This window comes from Phascolarctos cinereus, unplaced genomic scaffold (genome assembly GCF_003287225.1).
Source record: "Phascolarctos cinereus isolate Bilbo 61053 unplaced genomic scaffold, phaCin_HiC Scaffold_5;HRSCAF=322, whole genome shotgun sequence".
Lineage (NCBI taxonomy): Eukaryota > Metazoa > Chordata > Mammalia > Diprotodontia > Phascolarctidae > Phascolarctos > Phascolarctos cinereus.
In genome coordinates this window covers 176,249,967-176,272,675 of record NW_027555958.1, presented here as the reverse complement: position 1 = coordinate 176,272,675, position 22,709 = coordinate 176,249,967, and the positions used below count along the sequence as shown (strand labels likewise).

The window sequence follows — 22,709 nt, the reverse complement described above, 5'->3', positions numbered from 1 at the left end:
TTCCCATGAGTGTTTTTAGCATCATGAGATGAAATTCAGAACACATTTTCCCAAATAAACAATACCAAAAGGCTCAGTGGCCTATTAAACCCTTAATGCAATTTAACAAAAATTTATTAAGTGCCTATTATGTGCAAGGCACTGGACTAAAGACTAAGGATACAAAGATTCAATTAGACAATGGCCCCTTTATAACCTAATAACACAGCTGAAATAATATTGCTCCAAATATAGGCCATACCATTAAAATGAGATAGTGAGAGAAAATAACACAAACACACACAGCGAAAAATAATGCTAATTACAGGCCACACTCAGGTTATATATACACCAGATTTAAGGGTAAAAGTGCAGCCTATATTCAGACCAATATGGTATGGGGGGAGGGAGTTTAGGGGAGTGTCTTCATAAAGTCCTTGTGCTCTCTGAAGCTTAATAATTTAGGTTGCAGACATGATAAACACAATCTGTAAATATCATTGCAAAGCAAATTTATTAAGGCTCAGGAAAACCACATTACATAGATTTATACAATGTGTTCTCATTTTAAATCTTGTGACAAATGAAAACTAGCTACTGTGTGGATGAAAAGAACTGCATCAACTGTAAGAAGAAAAGTAAACTTGCCTTTCAATGCTACTTACAGATTGTTTCATAATTACAACCTAAGTCAGTAAGGTTCAAAAGTTAGAAGTTTAAAAGGTTTAAAACTGCATAATGAACTTGATTAAGACCTTTTATCAGTTACATTCTGATTTAAAGTCTTTTGTGGGCTGGCCTCAGAATCTAAACACCATAATATTTTTCCCGGAGAGCAAATGGATTCTGTATTCTAGAACAACTTCCAAATAAAACTTTAAGAACACAGCCCTTTCTTCAGTTGGGAGCTGCCTGTATTAAAAATACAATCAGCCAGGCATCGTGGCACACGCCTGTAGTGTCTGCTGCTGGGGAGGCTGAGGCTGCTGGTTTGCTTGAACCTGGGAATTCTGAGCCACAGTTAAGACTAAAGCTGACCAGGCATTTGCACTAAGTCTGGCACCAATATGGTGAGCCCCCAGGGAGCGGAGATGGAAAAACAAGCAGGTTAAAGCTTCCAAACCAATCAATCAGCAGTGGGATCGGGCCCTGAGTAGCCACTGCACTTTTAGCCTGGGTGAGATAGTGAGACCCAGTCTCAAAAAAATTTTTTTAAAAAGAAAAGAAATACAATCAAAGCTTTTCAATAATACTGCCCCAGTGATTGCCGACAATGCTGCCATTGAGTTAAATGTATTAAAAAACAAAGATAATATTTCCATGGCTCTGCTTTCCCACAAGGCATTGGAATAACCCTGGGTAACTAGCATGACATACTCTTGTAAGTGAATGTTTTTCACATTAAAGTTAAGTCTTGGGCTTGGATCACATTGATTTCAATTAAACACACATTTTTCTATCACTTGCTTTTTCATAAAGGATGGGCAAAACATTTCTATACATTATGCATATTTTGGAATAATTAAAAGATAGTAGCACTGGGTAAATGATTATATTCCTTATTTATAAGTATTTTAAGAACATGTTATATAACCTTCAATTTAAAAAGCAAGATATACAACTGATATAATCAGAGACAACATTCAAATCTTAAGATCAACCTATATAACTTCAAAGGAAAAAGAAATTATTTTCTGGCCTGGACCCTTTTTTTTCCCACTAAAACCAAAGATCTGTGGGGATTTGAAACTATCTGGAGAATAAAAGAAAACGTTTGCAAAGCAACATTCCCTTTTCTTAGTCAACAGTCTATTCACAAATATGGTAATGTTTTTCTCCTTAAATGCTTTTGTCAGAAGTAATTTTTCACCTTTACTAAAACATGGTTTCTCACATGCACAGAAATTTCATAAAATGCCCAATTCTACTTCACCTCCTAAGAATGACATTTAAGCAGGACACCAGAATCTGAACCCCAGAAACAAGGGGTTTTGTTTTCCCCTCTCCAATTCTCCTCTGCTCCCAAATTATTCTTCTCAAGCAGAGGTCTAGTACCCAACACAATGGGCATTGAGCTACCAGTAACACTTGGAATTTAAATACCACTTTTTATCCAAAGTTTCAAATAACTTTACAAAAAATTATCACAAATTTATACATAAGGAAATTGAGGCATAGAGAGTTCTAAGTGATTTTCCAAGAGTCATAATGCAGGCCAGTGGTGGGATGTGGGATTTATGATTTCCAGTCCCTTGAGCTAAATGCTAATATTTACTCTCTATGGACATAATTAGCCTCAAAATCTGTCTAGATATATACTGACATTTATAAGGATCAAAAAAGGAGGTGAGGGGCAAATACAAAATTTTTTTTGTAAACAGTTCTTATATCATACCCACTGCAGAATGTTTAATGAAGCATTCGAGTCACAGCTCTTAAGACAAAAGCAATGTTATAACTCAAAGTCAAATATGTACTCGTTGGCCAGATAGATTCGTCGGAAGATGAGAGCTGCCAATGCGAGAGTCAGGATGACGATCAGTATGGCTGATCCGATATGATCCGTGTTGGGGCTGGCTCTTGGCTGCTGGACCTGAACCTCAGGTGAAGACGATGACGTTCTTCTTTGACTTTGCTGCTGGGCCCGGCGCTGTCGAGGGCTCATAGAGGTATTCTTAGAAATGGTTTGGGGAGGCTCTTGGAAGGATGTTGCAGCAATGTTCTGAGCATCACACTAAGAAATTTTAAGAATTGTTAATTGAAATAGGCAAAGAAAACACACACACACACACAGAATACAAAGAGAACTAAATATGGACAAGAACAGGGTTACCAAAAACCATTCTAGGCGCCTGAAATTAGCCTTAAGTTTGAACCTAAATAGTTTGATGGGGCCGAGTAAGAGTAAGGATTTGTGCACAGACTTCTCTACTGACTGATTACCCCACGCTAATCTCCACTGGTCCTCTAGCAATGCTTGCTGAGACTAGGTTGTTGATTACTTTAGTTTCTCTGTCTTTCTTCCCTCAGGACATCTGGGTAGGGAAACAAGCTGACTCCTACTTTCAATCTGATAGGCCAAAGGCAGCAGTTAATGTGTTTTTTCTGTATCATGTACTGATTTGGAACAAATATCAATATTACTCAATTCGCCTTATGTATCTTGGTATTACACTCATCACATAAAACTGGACACAAGTTTCCAAAAATACAGTGTCTCACCCCACAACAGACATTTTACTCTCAACTCAAAACTGCTGTGTTGTCACCCATAGTGATAACCTGTGTCAGATGGTCCCACAGAAGCTTAAAGGCACTGTGTTCTGGGTCAGACTGAGATCTTCTAGAGAGTGGTGATGGGAAGAGAGAGGATTCTTCTGGGTGGCTGCAGACTACAGAGACTTGGGACAGACTTATCTTTTTACTCTGATATATTTTTGTTCAGGAAAAAATGCCTGAGTCTGGCATTTGTCTTGATTTCTCTGTTTATGACCAATTACAAGAAAACATTATTCCCTACTTCATTATTATATGTAGCATATAGCTCCCTTCTTCATAAAAGGAGAAAAACAAACCTCACTGACTTTTCAGTAGCAGCTCCACCTCTGTCATCTATGGGTTCAAATACTGACTCTGCCATTTACTAGTAGTATGACCCTCAAGGAGCCTATAATCAACTGAAAAACTGAAAAGTTAACTGAGAAAGAGTAATACCACCTTAAACTTGTGATACTTTTCTTCTAAGAATCCATAAAAGTTCAAAAGACCATCTCTCTCTTTTATAATATCCCTTATGAAGCACACAGAGTAGGTATCTTGAATTTATAGGTGGGGAAACAATTAAAGACTCTAAAAATAACAAAGGGAGGCAATAGTAAAGACATTAGCTTCTTGTATATTCTGAATTTTTGACTGCAGGGACCCCAGATTATTATGTTTGCTACCTAAAGAAATTAAATAGCATTGCAGTAGCATTTTATAAAGCATCCATAAATCCCAATGTTCCCAATATAAGGCAAATAACTTAGTAGTTATTACTACTTGAATTGAATTATCGCAAACAAGCTAGAAAACATTCAAAATAAAGTATTTGTTCTTCTTGGTTAGTCAACAAGGTTAAAATAGGTAAGAATACATTCAATTCCACTTAAAATAGCAAAATTCCTTAGTTCCTAAGAGAAAAAAGAGAAATACAAATTCCTAAGAGGAATAAAAAGTGGAAGTAGCAATGCAGAGACCAGAATAAAAAAGCTAACCAGCCTAAGATCAACCCAAATTAAGTCAAGTCTTTCACTTCGCACAACTTGCTTGCTAATTACAGTTAAAAAAAAAATTCCAACCTTTTCTTTCCTCAAAACCTAGCCTAAACAAACAGCTTACCAAACTAATGTACAATTTTCAGAGGGAAGGCACCTCAGCTTTTTTTGGGGGGGGCAGGAGTTAGGCAATGGGGTTAAGTGACTTGCCCAGGGTCACACAGCTAGTAAGTGTTATGTGTCTGAGGCCATATTTGAACTCAGATCCTCCTGAATCCAGGGCCAGTGCTTTATCCACTGTGCCACCTAGCTGCACCACACCTCAGCTTTTAAAACACATGTTTATGTGATGTAGGCAATCTGATCTTTTAAAATATTAATCTACTTTGGATATTATCAAGGTTCATCAATGCAAAAAGATGGAGATTTTATCCCATTTTAAGGCTATAACTGGGGTTCAGTTATTTCACATAGTCAGTCATCTGTATGTCAAGGACCACTGACCTAAACCTGGCTGATACAACTAAGCTTTCAGCAATTTTTAACATTTTGCTCCTTTACATAAGAAGAACGTTTAAAAGATAAGTCTTAAGGGTAGGTAGGCAGTTTTCAGCATACAAGCAGTCAATTTACACCTCTTCTGCAGACAACACTTGCCCTTGTCCCATTCTCCACCTCATCCCAGCCCCTGCTACCACTGTCCATAAAAGCTGTAATGAACAAATCTAGGATTATTAGAGAAAATATGTTCATATGTAGAATAAGGGAAAAATCTAAGAAAACAGGAACACCTTAGTTAATTTGACCCTGGGGACAGTTAAGACTGGTCTGCATAGCTTAATGGTAACCCACATGCCACCAAACACCTTCCATACACTGCCTTAATTTGTTCACTTGATTTTGTTAGACTCATCAACATTCTATGGATAAGAGATTAATATGTCCCTTAAAAATTCAAATATCTCTGCAATTCTTATAGGGTTATTATAGTTACTCACATAATGTGAATTAGCTCAAACCCCTTTCCTCCAAACTCCTAAGACCAAGTTGCACTAAAAGAGAGAATTTCGGGGAGTGGGGTAAATTTGTAACATGGAACAATTGAGAAAGGGTAGATCTCCATGACATACTGCAGTTGAAGGCAAGAGGGTGTTCAGAGCAGCAAGAGGGCTTTATGTAACACTTGGGAAGGACAGTGATAAACTGAAACACCAAAAATTCCACCAGGTTGGTAAGGAATAGAAACTAGGCTATCTGAGGATCTGTTTTAAGTATATGAGGAAGTTTAGCAGGAAAAGAAAACACTAAGGACACAAATGTTATCTTCAAGTCTTAGAGGCAGCAAAGTAGAGTGAACAGGGTCCTGATAATGGTAGTACCAGACCCAAATTCAATCCTAACTCTGCCACCTGCTACCTGCACAACCTTGGGCAAGTATCTTGACTTCTCCGGCCCCGCAGTTTCTTCATTTGTAAAGGAAGAAAGTCAGATAGATGACCTCTCAGGTCCCTTTTGGCTCTACATGCATGATCTTAAGTAGCCAAAGCCTATTATTCTAGGCCAGGGACTAGATGTGTACCTCTTGGCCCCAGGAACAGCAGATTTTGGCCCAATTTTTTAAAAATAATTTTTTCCTAACAAAAGCCATATAATAATGGAATGAGCTACCTCAGCAGGTAGAGAGCTTTGTTGTTAGGAATTTACCATTCTTCTGAGTCATTCAGGTTTACAACCTTGAAGTAATCCTGAAGTCAGCTTTAATGCTGCACTCCCATTCTCAACCTCTGTGTGAAAAGAGCTGCCAGTCTTGACCATTCTACCCTCACCACATAGCTTGTGTCTTTCTTTTTCTCAACTTAAATGAGCTAGTTCAGGTCCTCATCAGCTCTCATGTGATTAACTCCCTAAACGGTCTCCCTGCATCGGTCTCTTCTCTAATCCATCCTCCCCAAAGAATGCCAAATTCATATTCCTAAAACAAAATCTGACCATGTCGTCCTCAAAAATCTTCAATTACTCCTCAGTGACTCTAGAATAAAATATTAACTCTTGAACCTGACATTTAAACCTTCCACAACAGACTGACTTATCTTTCCCTTCTTATTTCTTATTATGCCTTCACAAACTATCCAATCCAAACAAATTGGCCTGCTAGCTGTTCTCCATACATGACATCCCAGTTCTTACCTCTGTAACTTTGCACAAGTGATTTCCTATAACTGATATAACACCTTGCCTCTTAGGAAGCCTGGCTTTCTTCAAAGCACAACTCCAGGACTACCTCCTATACCAAGCCACTGCTAATCCCTCATGGATCTCTCTTGAAACTACTTTTTTTTTTTTTACACATTTACTTCTGTACTTGTTCTATCAGCCCAGTAATAGCTAGCATTTCTGTAATGCAAAAAAGTTTGCAAAGCACTTCATCTATATTATCTCATTTGGTCTTCACAACAACCTTATGAAGTAGGCACTATCATTCCCATTTTAACACTGGGAAGCTAAATGACTTGCCCAGGATCACATGGATTCTAAGTGTCTGAGGCAGGATTTAAAGTCAGGTCTTCCAGACTCAAATACTTTATCTACCACCAGAGCCTCCTAGCAGCCACTAGCAAAATATAAGCTCTTCGAGGGCAGGGATTGTTACTCATTTTTGTCTTTGCTTCCCCAGAACCTAGCACAGTGTCTGTCATATAGCAGGTATTTAATAAACATTTGCTGAATCAAACCGAATGCTAGAGGGAAGCTTCCTCTTCAGATACATGATAAGACTCTTGAGACCTCTGTGTCTTCTTCAAATCTGTGATTCTTAGGGCTTGCAGGAAAGAATACTATAAGGTGAGAGAGGCATGTGGAAAGAGGGGTGAGATTATGCCAAAGATAAACTAAACCTACCTCAAACTTTTGCCTAGGACTAGCACTGCTGTCAGGGAAAAAAAAAACCTAGCACTTCCTCTCTTCCCCTCTGGCTAGTGCTCTCCTCTCAGGATCCAAATGAGCTAGTGCCATTAGAATCATGTCATCTTAGGGCTGAAAGGTGCCTCAAGATCACTTAGTCCACTGTACTCATTTTAAAGAGGACCCTATAGTTTAGCTACACTACAGATAGATTTTTGTGAACTGCCCTGTTCTGGGGTAATTCCCAGTTTTAAATAACCAATTTGCAAATGATATTTTGAAACACAACCTTTTCATAAGTACTATTTGCAAATAAATTTTCAGTAACCAAGAAGAATCACTATTTCTGGGTTTTAGAAAATATAACACCTTATTAAGAACCTCAGTCCCTGAGAAGATAAGAAAACTGGTAAAGAGGAGAAAATTAAAAATGACAACATTCATTGTTGGAAAAGAGAGGCATTCTTGTCTTCTACATTTCGACAAGGCTAGAAAAAGTGTAAGTATATATCAAGATGCAACAGATGGCCTAACATTTTCTGACGTGTTTAAAATTTTTACCAATCTCTCGCCCCCTCACTGCTAAAAACATAGCTTATCTGGGATTTGACAATAAATTCTCACTGCATTTAAATAGTACTCACATAGCAGCTGCCCTGGCCCAATACCAGGTCTCAGCTGCTTCCATAATGGCTGAATTATATAATCCCTATCATGGAAAATTTATATGAAAATAGTAAAATAATTTCACTTTAAATTATAGAAAAGTTACAAAGATTAAAACATATAGGAACATTAAGATTATATATAATTTAAAACATGCTCCTAAATATTCAAGTATTAGCTTAAGACTTTCTGTCTTTGTACTATTTATTCTATCAGTGTCCCTTGCATCAATCAAGTCTTAAAAATAAAATATTCACAATCAATAAGATTATATTAATTGCTCACAATGTGACAGACACTAAAGCCTCAGGACAAAAAGAAAACATCAATAATAATAGCTAGCTCTTTGAGGTTTTCAAAGAGATTTATGCACATCCCATTTGATAAAGAGTCCTTTCCCTCAAGCTTACATTCTAATGAGTGAGATAGCACAAATAAGCAGGGGATGATGCTATATGCTAGAGGAATCACTAAAGTTCTTCTGAAGGAGGTGGAGTTCAGCTGAGTTTTAAAGAAGCCGGGGATCCTAAAAGTGGGAGATTAGGAGGGAGAGCAAGCCAGGTATGCCAGGGGAATAACCAATGCAAAGACACAGAGAACGGCGATCAAGTGTTACAATCAAGAAGAATAGCAACACAAATGGATCATAGAGCTCTAGGATGGAGGGGAGCAGAATATCAGAAGACTCCTTTTTAAGTAGCAACAAGGGCTAGCTTGTGAAGAGCTTAAAACGCTAAACAAAGAACTTCACTTTTTTTTTCTTGGAAATCCTAGGGAGCCACTGGAGTCTGCTGAGGGGTTGAGTGGAGGGAGTGAATTTAGTAACATCACTTTGGGAAGATGGATTTGAGTGAAAAGAGACGAGGCAGGGAGACCAATAGAAAGCTCTTTCGATAGTGCAGGCAAGACTTGATAAGTGCCTGAACAAGGGTGTCAGCTGTGTGAGTGGATAGAGGGGATATACTTGATGTGGTAGAGGGAGAAAAAAAATCACTAGATCTGACAACTGACTGAAATTTTTTTTAGGTATATTTACAGCTATGTCATCCTGTGGCCTTCAGGAACTCTGAAAACTGGAAAAGATGCTCCCTTTTCTTTCACTAACTGTGCTGATGCACCTATGTTCTTCTCTGACCAAGCAAGACTCATGCTTTGAAAAATACTTTCCTTGTGGCTACAGTAGTAACTTGAAAATCAGTTTAATAAACGCACTCTGACCTACATTATTTGTCTCTGACTTATTTTTCTCACTGGTATTCCAGCAGGACAACTTATAATAATAAGCACAATGGGCTTTAAGTTCCCTTTTTGCTATATTGCTAAATGCAAATAATCTGAAGTGCTAGATGAAGGGAAGTCCTCTGATAATAACAATCCTGAACAGTACATGAAGTATATAAAGAAATTCAGTAAGGCCAGATAAATAAAGCTTGAGCAAAGCTGGCAAACAATGTGTTTCCTCTCAAAACTGCACTTTGTTTCCCTTCCATTTTTCCCCATTAATTTTAATACAGGCTGGAATCCGATTTTAAAAATAGTCATAATATGTAGTTGTGGTCACCAAAGGCAGACAATAATATGATGGTATGCTTTATTTCAAAAGGGTTGCTACTGACATGACCTTTGGGCCATAAAAAATGCTCCAGACTTAAAAACTGCCATGCTTTTATGCTTCAGTTGGAAAACGTCACCAATAAAGAAGCAAGCATCTACGATGACTTGGAAAAGTCCCATTTTTGCTATAAATAACATATTAAAATCCATAATTAATTTTTAAGAAATAGCAGATATGGCAAGTATATTATTTTCTTGATGAATTTTTCTGAGGGAAAAATTATAGAAAACCTTTACAATTCAGGGAAAGCAAATAAAAGTATAATGAAGACTCTCAAATTCCTCAGTGCTCATGGGTCCAAGATGGGCACGAATGCAAGCATCTTCTACCTTTCTCATCCACTGAGGTTCTTTTCCATGTTCACTCCATAAATTCTCTACCTGTCATGGTGAGGTACCAATTCTGGGGTCTCAAATTTCTGTACAAGCTCTAGTAAGTCCTACCAAGGTGAAAAAACTTTGAGTACTAGCCACGAAACAGACTATAACTGAAGACCAAGGACCCACCTAACTAAACAGAGAAAAGCTCATTCAATTCAATTCAACACAACATTCATTAAGTGCTTACTAGGAGCAAGGAGCTGCTAGGCTAAGACACAAAAATGAGGGATTTAATTTTTTTCCAACACCCAAATCCTCAATAATTTTCCAAAATAAATTATCAGTTTTATCTAAGATCTCCTTTAATGTTATATTTGTAATATCATTCATATATATATATATATATATACACACACACACACACACACACACACACACACACATATGGTACTTTTCTTAGCATAGCTTAAAATACTATATAAGCATTCTTTATGTCTTCAACATGGACACAAAATATTCTAAATATTACAAAATCCTAATAGAATTTGAAAATTCACTAGACTTTTAGCAGGATACTCATAGAATGGTAAATAAATAACTACAATGAAATGGCCCAAGCTTACCAAGGCTTACTTAAAATAACTTGTTTCTTCCACACCTCCCACCCCATGTACTTTTTTTCTGACTCTGAAGACTGAGGAGTTTCAAAGGACTAGATAGGGGAACAAAGGGACAGCATGAGGACTGGAAGGTTATTGCTTGCCAATCATTACTTATACCAGTTCTTAGTGGTCTTCTATTCAAAACCTTTAAGTAATTCTCTATTATCTAGTGAATAAAATCCAAACCTCTTAATTAGAGGTTCAAAACTTTCTATAATCTGGCATCAGCCTACCTCTCAATCTTGTCTCTACTTCTCCCAACTTTATACTTTCCCTAAATTGAACTACCATTCAACATTTCCCATGTACATCCTGTACTTTCCTACCTCTCTATATGCACTTTCTTATGCCATTCTCTATATTTAGAATGTTGTCCCTTCCTATAATCAGCTAAAGGAGGCAGTAGTAGGGGGAAATGGAGAGGAAGACACAAAAGAGATTCAAAGGAAAAACTGACAAAACTGAAGAAGGGAGAAATAATAAATTTTGTTTTCAGACATGTTTTCAGGGCCTTAACTGAAGAGATGTCCAGTTAATATTTAGGACCAAAGTTTGTGGAACAGGTCAAGACAAGATATATAGATCTGAGTCATTTGCCTAGAGATGATTGTTGAAGTTATAAGAATGGATGAGATCAAAGATGACACTTCAGAGAGGGGAAAAAAAGCACAAAAGGCAGAAACCTGGAAAACAGATATATTTAAGGGAGAGGAATAAAAAAAGGAACAAGACAGAAAAAGAGAGTTTAGAGAGGTAGGAAGAAAACTAGAATACTGCTATGTCACAGAGGTCAAGAGAAGAAAGAATTTGAGAAAGGAGTGGTCGACAGTATCAAATGCTGCAGAAAAGTTGGGAAACAATAAGGACTGAGAAGAGAGCACAGGATTTAGTGATAAGGAGGTCAATAGTAACCTTCCACAGAGCAGTTTCAATTGAGCAGGGAGAACAAAAGCCAGGTTTCCAGGGATTATGGGGTGAGCAGTGATAAAGACATAAAAGGCTCTAAATTCTTAATTGAGCAATAAACCTTACCTTCAGAGGCCTCTGGAAAATACTAGAAAGTGTTATTTTAAGCTTAAGAGCCTCTTTGTCCTGATAACAAAAGTATAAAATAGTTCTAGGAAGGAAGGACAGCTGCAACCCTCTTTGAACTGCTCCTTTCCTTTGAAGCCAGCTTGTTCCTGACCCCTCTTCAAGCTGTAAACTGAATTCATGGGACTTTCACATCTGTGTGGATATTTAGAAAACTTTAGATGAACTTTTACTCTTTCAGGAGAGGGAGCTAATTCTAAATTTCAGCCTCATGGCTCTGGGCTCTGCAACAGTAGTAAAGAACTTGTTCCTAAGCATAATTTACCATTAGTGGAATTTTTTCCTCAGCAGCCGAATAATAAAAAAAAGCAGGGGCAACAAGTACAAATTAATCTTCTGGGTAGTTTGGCAGTGAAGAGATGATAGAAAGGCCAATAGCTGGAGGGCAGTAATAAGATTGAGGAAAGGTTATCTTAGGATAAAGGAAACTTGAGCATGGATTACAGAAAGACAGTAAAGCAGAAAGAAACTATAAAAGACTCAACAGAGGAGACTATTAGAGACAAATTCCAAAAAAGGCAGGAGAAGATAGGACAATCAACAAAAACCAGAAAACGTTTGCTTTGGGAAGGAGCTACTTCTTGCTCAGAAAGAAAAGCTAAGCTGGCGAGGAAGATAAAGAGAGGTTTTGAGGTTGAGAAGTTGTGAGAACTCATACTGTACTGCCCAAATGTCTGAAAAAGTATGAAACAAAGCCACCTGCTCAGCAGCAGGGAAGCAAGGTAATGGCTAAAGACTTGATAGTAGAAAAGGTTTAGGAATAGTTAATACAGAAAACTGGCTATTAATTCTATAGGAAATGCAAAAAAATTCTGCCACACAGCACTGAAGACTACTGAGGTCGGATAGTATGAATATGTAATAAAGCCAAGCAACATAATTGTAGGACTTTTCTTTAGCCTTGCTCAGCAACCTCTAAGTTGATAGCAGGGGTTACCCAGGACTTGGGATTAACAAAGCAACAATGATAAGACAATCAAGTGGCTGAAACAGCAGTAAGTAGACTGTAGAAATAGCTGATAATGAAGTTCAAGCTGAGAAGGGAGGCAACTGGAGTCAAAATGGGAGGTGAAGGACAGGGATAAACAGAGAAGGTTCAAAGAACCAGAGTTCACAATTAAGACAAAGAAGAGGTTCACTATGTAAGAGGGTGAGGTAGGAGAAGGGGAGATGATGGTCAGGAACGGCAATTTCAGAATTCAAGATTTTTGAAGCAAAGAAATTCTGAGTAACAGTGAAATCTAAAATACGAGTGTGAAGTATGAGTAACCGGAACACAACTGCAGCTGAGTTTATATATTCACCCTGTCCTCATGATCTAGGGCAAAAATCGAGTTGCTGGTTAAGGTTAAAGATGAAGTCTGTACCCTTGCAACAGCATGAAACTAACTGGCCACCACAGAGACCAAAGTCATTCCTTTAGCCTTACTATAAGCACAGTGCTTTAACCAAGTAAGTGAACTAGCCACAAAAAAGGAAGAGGCTGGCCTATTTAAAGCATAAAGGGAGAGACAACACATTTCATATCCTTTAGTTCTGCTGCACAGAGCCTGGCACAATAAGGATCGCCACTGATTACAAAATTACAGAATTTTAGAGATAATTTAGTCTTATGCCATTTGGCAGATGAGGAAACAAACCCAGAGAGGTTAAGCAAAGTATATAAGTTTATATAACTAGTTAATGGCAGAATTAGAGCTAGAACCCAAATCTGGCTCCCAAATCAATGTTCTTTCCTATACAACTACATGTCAATAGTAATAACACATGAAATAACAGAGGCATACCGATGTACTGGCTGTTGTATCCTGGAATGTGAAGGTGTACCTTCCTGCTGTGGCTCACTTAAGGAGAAAGAGTGTTTTAAATCTGGCACAGTGATAGATTTTCCAGATGAATTGACTTCTGCCTAAAAGAAAAAGATAAACATACATATATATGTACATGTGTGTACATGTATGCATACATACATATATGAAGAAGAGACACTGCAGACTAATCCATGAACTTAATTTTATCTGTTTTAATCTCTTCAGTGTTTACTATCATATTTGGAGGATACAAAAGAAAACATGAGATATGTTTTACTCTCCAAGAGCTTACAACCTAATTAGGCAAACAAGAATGACAGAGAAGAAACAACCAAAAAATTACTAAATGCTAACCTGTGTGGTAATAGCTAACTACAACAGAGAAAGAAAATACAATCAGTGTGTAATGGGGTAGCCAAGGAAAGCTTTAAGAGGGTGATTTGGGGCTTTGATGTACACATAGATTTGAACAACTGGATAGGAAAAAGGCAAACATAGGTTAATACCAATTTAAATGCCTTAAATAACTATTTCACAAACCAGAGTTTTAGGAATGTCACTATTTTTTGTTGTTGTTTAATCTCATCAAATATTTCAGATCTTCCATTTGAACAGATTAACCCATCAAACTCTTATAATTTTCTAAAACAGTTCCATTACTTCAGCTGCACAATCTTGTTTACCATATACCTAAATGACTTCCTTGATAATAAGTGTTTATTTGTGCAATATATCTAAATGGTACTCTAATGAAAAATTACACATATCTGCCAAACTCTTTTGTTCCTAAGACAAATTAGAATTGTGCAACATTTATCATAAATTTGGCATTTAGGTGTGACTATCTAATAATAAACATTTTTAATACTCCCACATTATAACAAAAAGGAAAACAAGTTTAGGGTTCGATTTTAGGTTTCTTAAATCAAGTTTTTCTCTTTTTTAAAAATTTATTTATTTTTAGTTTTCAACATTAACTTCTCCAAGATTTTGAGATTTAAATTTTCTCCTCCTCCCTTCACTCCCCCCTCCCCAAGACAGTATGCAATCTGATATAGGCTCCACACATACATTCATATTAAACACATTTTCACATTAGTCATGTTGTAAAGAAGAATTAGAACCAATGGGAGGAACCACAAGAAAGAAGAAACAAAACAACAAAAAAAGGAGACAGTAAATAGTATCCTTCCATCTGCATTCAGACTCCAACGTTCTTTCTCTGGATGTGGAGAGCATTTTCTATCATGAGCTTTTTGGAGTTGTCTTAGATCCTGCAATGCTGAGAAGAGTCAAGTCTGTCAAAGTTAGTCACTGCACAATGTGGCTGTTACTGTGTAAAATGTCCTCCTGGTTCTGCTCACTTCACTCAGCATCAGTTCATGTAAGTCCAGGTTTTTCTGAAGTCTTCCTGCTCATCATTTCTTATAGCACAATAGTATTCCATTACATTCGTATACCACAACTTGTTCAGCTATTCCCCAACTGATGGGTATCCACTCTATTTCCAATTCTTTGCCACCACAAAAAGAGGTGCTACAAATATTTTTGTACATGTGGTTCCTTTTCCAATTTTTATGATCTCTTTGAGATACAGACCTAGAAGTGGTATTGCTAGGTCAAAGGATATATACATCATTTTATAGCCCTTTGGACATAGTTCCAAACTGCTCTCCAGAATGGTTGGATCAGTTCACAATTCCACCAACATTAAATCAAGTTTTTCAAAGACATCTGCTTAATACAGAAATACGAAAAATACCCACAGAAGGGTCGCACCTCAGCATTTTACCCACAGGACAGCACCCTCAGAAGATAGAAGCTCAGTTTTTACATAAGGAGCTAAGTACCTGATGGGTTTTAATGGGGGTGAGGAAAATGAGAGTAGAGAAGAAAATGGTGAAGATGGCAGTCAGATAAATATAAAAAAGCCATATTAAAAAAAATAGAGTAGAACTGGAGAAGTAACTTTCAAAACAATGGCTATGGAGAAGTTCTTAAACAATGGATAAAGGAAATTATAAAAGATGGAAAATTATACTTACACAAAATTTAAAAACTTTTGCATAACTGAAATCAATATAACTAGAATAAGGAGATTGCAGAGTAGGGGAAAAATATTTGTGTCAAACACATTTTTCTATGATATACAAGGAATGGACTAAATTATATAAGATAGAGTCATTCCCAAATAGATAAGTGCTCAAATGAGCAAAGAGTTTTCAAAAGAAGAAATGCAAAATATGAGTAACCATATAGAAAAACACTTCACTGCAAATTACAAGTAAGGTTTCATGTTATATCTTCAAATTAGCAAAAATGGTAAAAGACAAAAATAATGTTGAAAGGGTTGTGGGAAGTCAGAAAACACTAAGAAATTGCTGATGGAGCTGTGAATTCATCCAACCATTCTGGAAAACAATTTGGAATTACATAAAGAAAGTTAATTCATTGTTCATGACCAGCAATCCCACTACTGGCATTTACCCAAAGGGGGTCAAAGATAAAAACAAAGGTTCCATATATAACAAAATATTTGTAGCCACACTTTTTATGGTAGCAAAACACCCTCAAGAAACAAAAAGAATGTCTGCTGAAAGGAGGATGGTTAAACAAATAATGCTACATGGTATTATTACTGTTAATGGTATTATTGGTATTAACGTATGAACTGGAATAGTTAATGATAAGAAATGACAGTTATGAAGAATTCAAAGAAAAATGCATTCATGTGAACAGATGCCAATGGAACAAGGCAGAAAAAGGAAAACAATGTAAACAATTATGATATAAATGAAAACACAAAAAAGGTAGCTGAACTCAGATTAAGTACAATGACCAATAACAATTTCAAAAGGTTAGGTAGAAAGAGTTTTCTCCCTCCTTTTGGTAAAGGAAGGATTTAGGGAAGAATGTAGATGTGGAAAGACAGTTGTATTGGTCAGTATTTGAGGGGTTGGAGATTGTTAAGACATCAATAATTTAGTTTTTAAAACAAAGAGTAAATCAGGCTCAGGCCAACCACAGTGGTAGAGATCCTAAACCCTCTACATTCTAGGTGTGTCAAAGATGTTAGGTAAAGAGTATGAAGAACTGGCAGCGCAGATGGAAATAAAACATAGATGGAAAAACAGAGCAGAAGCAATAATAAAGAAGACTGAGGAGAAGGAAGACAAGGCTACATTGATGGTGGGAGTTGATTCAAGGTCATAGGAACAGATCAAGTAGAGGGGATAGTCTGGTAAAGGATAAAGAAAATAAACTATTTTGTGAAGAAACAGATGAGCAAGTGCTCCTGGTAGCCTGAAGCAGGGTATACTCAGACAGTTCATTTTTCTTGGAAGCTACGGAGCCTTTCTTGCTTCTTCTATGTATATTACTTTTCTGTCTCTCTCTCTCTCCTTTCTGCTTTTCTCATCTTGCTCTCTGTTTCTCCTCTTTCTCGATCTGTTCTTTCTCTTTCCATTTGTATGCTACTTTATGCTACTCTATCTTCCTCTCCATTTCTTTGTCTCTCTTTCTCTTTCTTATCGTTCTCTCATCCCCTCTTTTCTTTAGACTGGCTATAATATGAAACTAAAGTATACTTTTTAATATCATTTGCTCTTCACCCTTGCTGTACTGGGTAAATATCTAGCAAGAAAACCCTACCTATTAAAGCAACAGCAGTACTTAAGATGAGAAATTCAAGGTTTCTTCTTCCAACTCTGAAAATTTCCTTAACTAGATATGTTTTTATTATAAAACTGATTTCTTTCTAAAAATTATTTCCCAAGACCTCACATTAAACATAAATACTTTCATTTTCATATAGATAGTTGCCCTCCATAGCATCTTAAAAGACACATAAAACTGGTTTAAGTTCGTAAGTTACACAAGCAGGGAAAAAATCACTAAATTTTGCCAAAAACAAACCTCCCTATTCAGCCCAATCCAGACAGCCTCATCTATCTTACCACCTGACAGTCTTTGTCTTCTACATTAACTACCTAAGATTCTTTTATTTTTGACACTTGATAAAAGCTATCACCTGGGACATAGTAGGCAAGTAATTCATATTTACTGATTACTGAACTCGACTATGTGCCTGGCACTGTGAAGACAAGAAAGAATGTCACCTTACATTTTTAGAGCACTTTCACACAACATAATTTCATCAAATTCTCAGAAAACCATGTAAGGTATCAGGACAGGTATCACCACCATTTTGTCAATGAGGAAATAAACTCAGAAAAGTTAAGTGTCTTGCCCAAGATTACAGAGCTCGTTAAGTGGTAGATTCAAATATTTCTATTTTCTAATCTGGTGACTTAAAATGTACATCTTTTGACTAAGTCCAGGGCTCTTTTCATTTTAATCTAGCTGGAAATAAAAAATATAGTAACATGAAGCAAAAGAACAAATGATTAAGTGCTAAAATGAGCAACCAATGATTAAGTGGTTTAGAGATAAAAGTACAAGCTAGCATTCATTTAGAAATTAAATTCCAAAAGTATAAGTGTGATTATTCCTAAAGAATACAAACACACTATATACATGAGAAATATCTTTTCTTCCTGACACGAAAATGGGAGGAATCCTTATTATGTAACTTACCTTGAAACTGATTTGTCTAGCAAGTTCCTTGGCTTCCTGATCAGCCTGACTTGAATCACTTCCTGACGACAAAGGCAACAAGGCGATCTTCATTGCTGAGCCACATCCCTCACAACAGAAATCTTGTGACCTGGTGAGAAATAAAAAGAATTCTAAAACAATTGCTATCTAGAATAGTCTTGCTGAATGGAAACAAAAAATAATTATATTTGACTCTAATTTCCCTTTTTTTTTTCAGGCAATTGGGGTTAAGTGACTTGCTCAGGGTCACACAGCTAGTAAGTGTCAAGTGTTTGGTCTGAGGCCGGATTTGAACTCAGGTACTCCTGACTTCAGGGCCAGTGCTCTATCCACTGCACCACTAGCTGCCCCTCTGATTCCCTTTTTACAAGGACATAAACACTGAGCAAATAAAGTTTTGCTTCAAAAGAAAAAATACTGAAAAGCTCACCCCACATAGGGACTCATAAAAACCAGAAAACATTTTCTTTGAATATGATGTACTTTTACATTTTGAGGTACATTTTAAGTCACTAAATTAGACAACTAAAATATTAATAGATTTTTTCCAGACTTCTTTTTTCCTTCTTAAGCAAGATTTGGCCACCTAAACTATGGGTTCAAAAAATTAGCAAACATTATTAAATACATTTTTTCCAATCACAATATTTTATTGAGTGATAAAACCAAACCATAAATTGAGATCTTTTCTGTTCCAAAACAAAACTATTAAGTGTAACTAACACCTATCCCCCTCAACCAAATGATAAGTTCAATAAATAGCTACATTTTTCAAACACTTCAGTAAACATTCTCATAAATACTCTTACATTTATATAGTTATATTAATGAAAGTATAAAAACCCAAGTTTACAACAACAAAAATATAATTTTCTTATCTTACAGTGAAACCCACCTTCTAGTATACAAATTTCTGAAATAAGGTTTCAACCATGGTAGATCACAGAAGATAAAAAATAATTCAGGATTTTCACATCAGAAGAGCTAGTTCCAATATTTTTCCTCCAGATGCTAATTATAGAAAAGATCTGCCAACCACAATAAGGACCTGAATGCTACCAAACTGATAAACACTTGTGTAACGCAAGTCTACAAAATACAATCTTCATTTATCTAGAGGAGAAATCATATAATTTATATTGCACTCACATTGCATATATATATTTGCCCAAATACACTACAAATGTATCAAATGTCTTTAAAAATAACCATTTTTATTGTGATTGGTCCACACACAATACAAAAGGGCACCATTGTGTACATGTGTACGTGTTTCTAGACTACATATTTAATTAGCTAACTGAAAAAAAAATATGGCTTTGCTCATCTGAAAATGAGCGGTCTAATGATCTCTAAAATCCCTTTTATCTTTGAATTACATGATCTATGACAGACTGAGAATATAAGGAGAGGTCAGAAGACCTGGGATATATTACTTACTACAAAGCAGGCAATGAACTAATATTCACTAAACTGAGTATCTTATAAGAGCTGTCATTTTACACAAGAGCCTACTAAAATCTTTTTTTTTTTGCTAGGCAACAGGGTTAAGTGACTTGCTCATGGTCACACAGCTAGTAAGTGTCAAGGGTCTGAGGCTGGATTTGAACTCAGGTCCTCAGCTGCCCCCCTTACGAAAATATTTTGCATAATGTAGGTGCTAAATGAATCAGGGGACCTGGGTTCACATCCCATCTCTGATGATCACTACGTGTGTGATCTTGGACAGGTCAGTTAACTTCCTGGGCCTTAGTTCCTAATCTGTCAAACAACAGCTTGGGACTAACATCTTTGGTTCCTTCTAGCTCTAGGTCTATGATCCTATGAATTAATTTCCCCATTATGCATGTAGTGTTACAATTTTCTCATGTATTGTTACTGTCTTAGTAACAAGACATGCCCTTTCAAAGAACCTAAGTTTTACAATTCAAAGTAAGTGGCAATTCAAAAATGTTTGAATTTTTGCAAAAGCCTTTTAGTGCCTAGGAGAAAGAACTAAGCCATTTCTGGATGGTGATGATGGCGCACTCATTGTTTGTAGACTCTGGAAAATTTTTTTTCCCAGAATCAACAGAACTGCCCTTCTTTCCATTTTACAGACTCAACTACACAATGAAATCCTGACATCAGAATTTCTTTAGCCTCTAACTGAGGGAGCAGGTGAAACTTAAGAGCAAAAGTTCATATGGCATTTATCAGCTTGACCATACCATCAGGGTTCTACTATATCTGACTGCAACATTATGAAAAAAATTCTATTCCTAGAATGAATTTAATGGAACCTCACTGAGAAGTCCTGCCAACAAAACATCAGGTCATTTACTGTTACTTTTATATGAAGTCAATTAAATAATATGAGATTTAAGAACGAGTCAGCACATGGAGTTAAAATGAAGTTAAGAAAAAACAAGCATCATTTTTTTAAGGTACATGCTTCATAGGTTTGGAAAACAACTTAAATACTAGGCAAACAAAGAATAAAATGTAAGCTACTCACTTTTTGGCAAGTGCTCTTCTTTCCTCAGGCGAGTAGTCTAAAGACCCTATGGCACCTTCTCCTTTCGTTGGCATAAATCCAATGATGGCTAACAATGCTGTTCTGACTGAAATGAACAACCCAACAGTCAATCTACATGTAAAATTAAAAAGCATTAGATTCCTACCACTGCAATAGGGGAAAAACAAACACCAACCTCTCCCTCTGACTTTTTAGGCTTACATGATGGAATACTTAAGTAAAATAAGACATCCCTAATACTCCCAATGCTGTATTTATCTGACAGCAAATGTGAAAATTGGACTAAATTTTACATTTTTTTCCTATTCATTTTTTCTATTCTATTCACATTATTTTTCTATTCTATACAATACTTAATATTGTATAGCAATCACTTTAATCTCAGAAGAAAATTAATTATTAATTATAAACTGGCAAGAAGTTCTTTAAGTAAGATTAATTATAACAATAAACTAACTTACTACTCCATGAAGGCTGCCAAGTTTCAGGATGATGTCCTGAGATGCTCAAACAAATTTTCTTGCCTACTTCAAATCTTCCATTAGCCTTAAGGAAAAAATAATTTATATTTATCACAAACATGTTTTTAAAATATTTCTTTAAGACTCTTAGTTTTATAAGTTTCTTTTAACTATTTTTATAATATTTAATTGGACTCACAAAAAATATAATGAACTGATATTATTTATCAGTATTTATTTAGCTCCTAATTCTGCATTTATCACCATATTAAGCTCTATCTAAGGGGGCACAAATAAATAATACAGTTCCTGTTTTGTGCTAAACTGGAAATATAGATTTGGGAATCACAGAACTACAGAACTTTGAACTTCAGAAGTGAAAGAAAACTGGAAACAACTTTCTAACACTGGGTCCAACACCCCTTGCCATGTTTTAAGGATAAGGAGATACTGAGGGCCCAGATCAGGTAAACAAGTCACCCATATTAACACAATCAGGTAGTGGCAGAGCAAAGAGTAGAAATCAGGTGTCCTGATTACTTAGCTCTGTGCCTTTAACCCTACTACTACACACTAGTCATCCATGAAGAGATGCTAGTTGAAGTTGCACTGGAAGATGGGTTGAGAGAATAATTATATAAAAAGCAGAAGCTTAAGACAGAACCTTAGGGGGACAGCTAGGTGGTGCAGTGGCTAGAGCACCGGCCCTGGAGTCAGAAGGACCCAAGTTCAAATCCGGTCTCAGACAAGACACTTACTAGCTGTGTGACCCTAGGCAAGTCACTTAACCCCAAATGCCTCGCCAAAAAACAAAAACAAAACAAGACAGAACCTTGGGGCATACAGCATAATTACTGTTAAGAGTTTGGCAAGAAGCAGCAGAAGCAGAAGCAACAAAAGAGGCAGTACAGAGAAGCAGAAAAGTATGTTGACAAGAGTCCATCAACCAATCAACAAGCATTTATAAATCTGATCTTCTAAGTCCTACACTCAGTGCCTTTAATATTCTTCTGAGAGGTCTGATCATATCTAAAAGTGGAAATACAAGAACTGTAAGAACTGGTGAAGAAGGGGATAATTATAGGAGTGTCTTATTCATGTTACTATCTTCACCGTTAGCAGATATGTTTAGAATTCTTCTTTTAACACATATTCCCTTTAAGTAGTTAATATAATTCTTGATAAAATGTAAACATTTTCACTGAAACTTGAAACAATTCAGGCCGTTCCCATCTTACATTTAATTCACAATACATGATTAGCTGCTGCCATCCATGTTACTAAGGAAGTTGCCCAGGCCTGGAGTATCCAAACTGCCTTTCTCTTTCTTCTCCATAACACCTCCTATGTCCCACACATATCAACACACTCAGAGCTTAAATCTTAGAGCAGAGGCTCAGGAGTTCAGAGCTCCTCACAACTCCTCAGAGTAACTAGTACTCAGGGCCACAGTCAATACCATAGTTCAGTTTCATTATAGGTAAAACAGGCTTTTGCAGATTCACATGGGAAAATAGTCATTAACACTTACTGAGAGAAAATGCATTCAGAAGTTTCTCAATACTGAAAATACATTTCAGTATTTCATATTTCAATATGAAAATACTTTCAAATACTGAAAAAGCCCAGGGATTTCACTGATTGGGAAGTGCCCTCCCACAATGCTGATTCTCAATCCTTTCATGCCTGCCTATCCTATGTTACTCTTGTCCATGTTCCCCCACAATGTAGAAGTCCACCTAATATGCTAAGGGTCTTTTCCTTGCTTTCTCTTAACAATTAAGGGGACCTAGTGGAATACTCCATCAGCT

The 22,709-nt window shown here is 36.5% G+C and overlaps 1 protein-coding gene across 1 annotated transcript in view; it reads right to left on the bottom strand.

Annotated features, from left to right (window-relative positions):
* Positions 1–96: 96 nt before the first annotated feature.
* UBE2J1 (ubiquitin conjugating enzyme E2 J1) overlaps positions 97–22,709 on the bottom strand; it is a 46,780-nt gene continuing 24,167 nt past the window's right edge. Inside the window, 6 exon segments of the mRNA XM_020963061.2 lie at positions 97–2,713; positions 13,279–13,317; positions 13,320–13,400; positions 17,899–18,028; positions 20,417–20,522; positions 20,899–20,983. Of these exon segments, the coding sequence (XP_020818720.1) occupies positions 2,432–2,713; positions 13,279–13,317; positions 13,320–13,400; positions 17,899–18,028; positions 20,417–20,522; positions 20,899–20,983 (723 nt within the window). The 3' untranslated portion in view covers positions 97–2,431.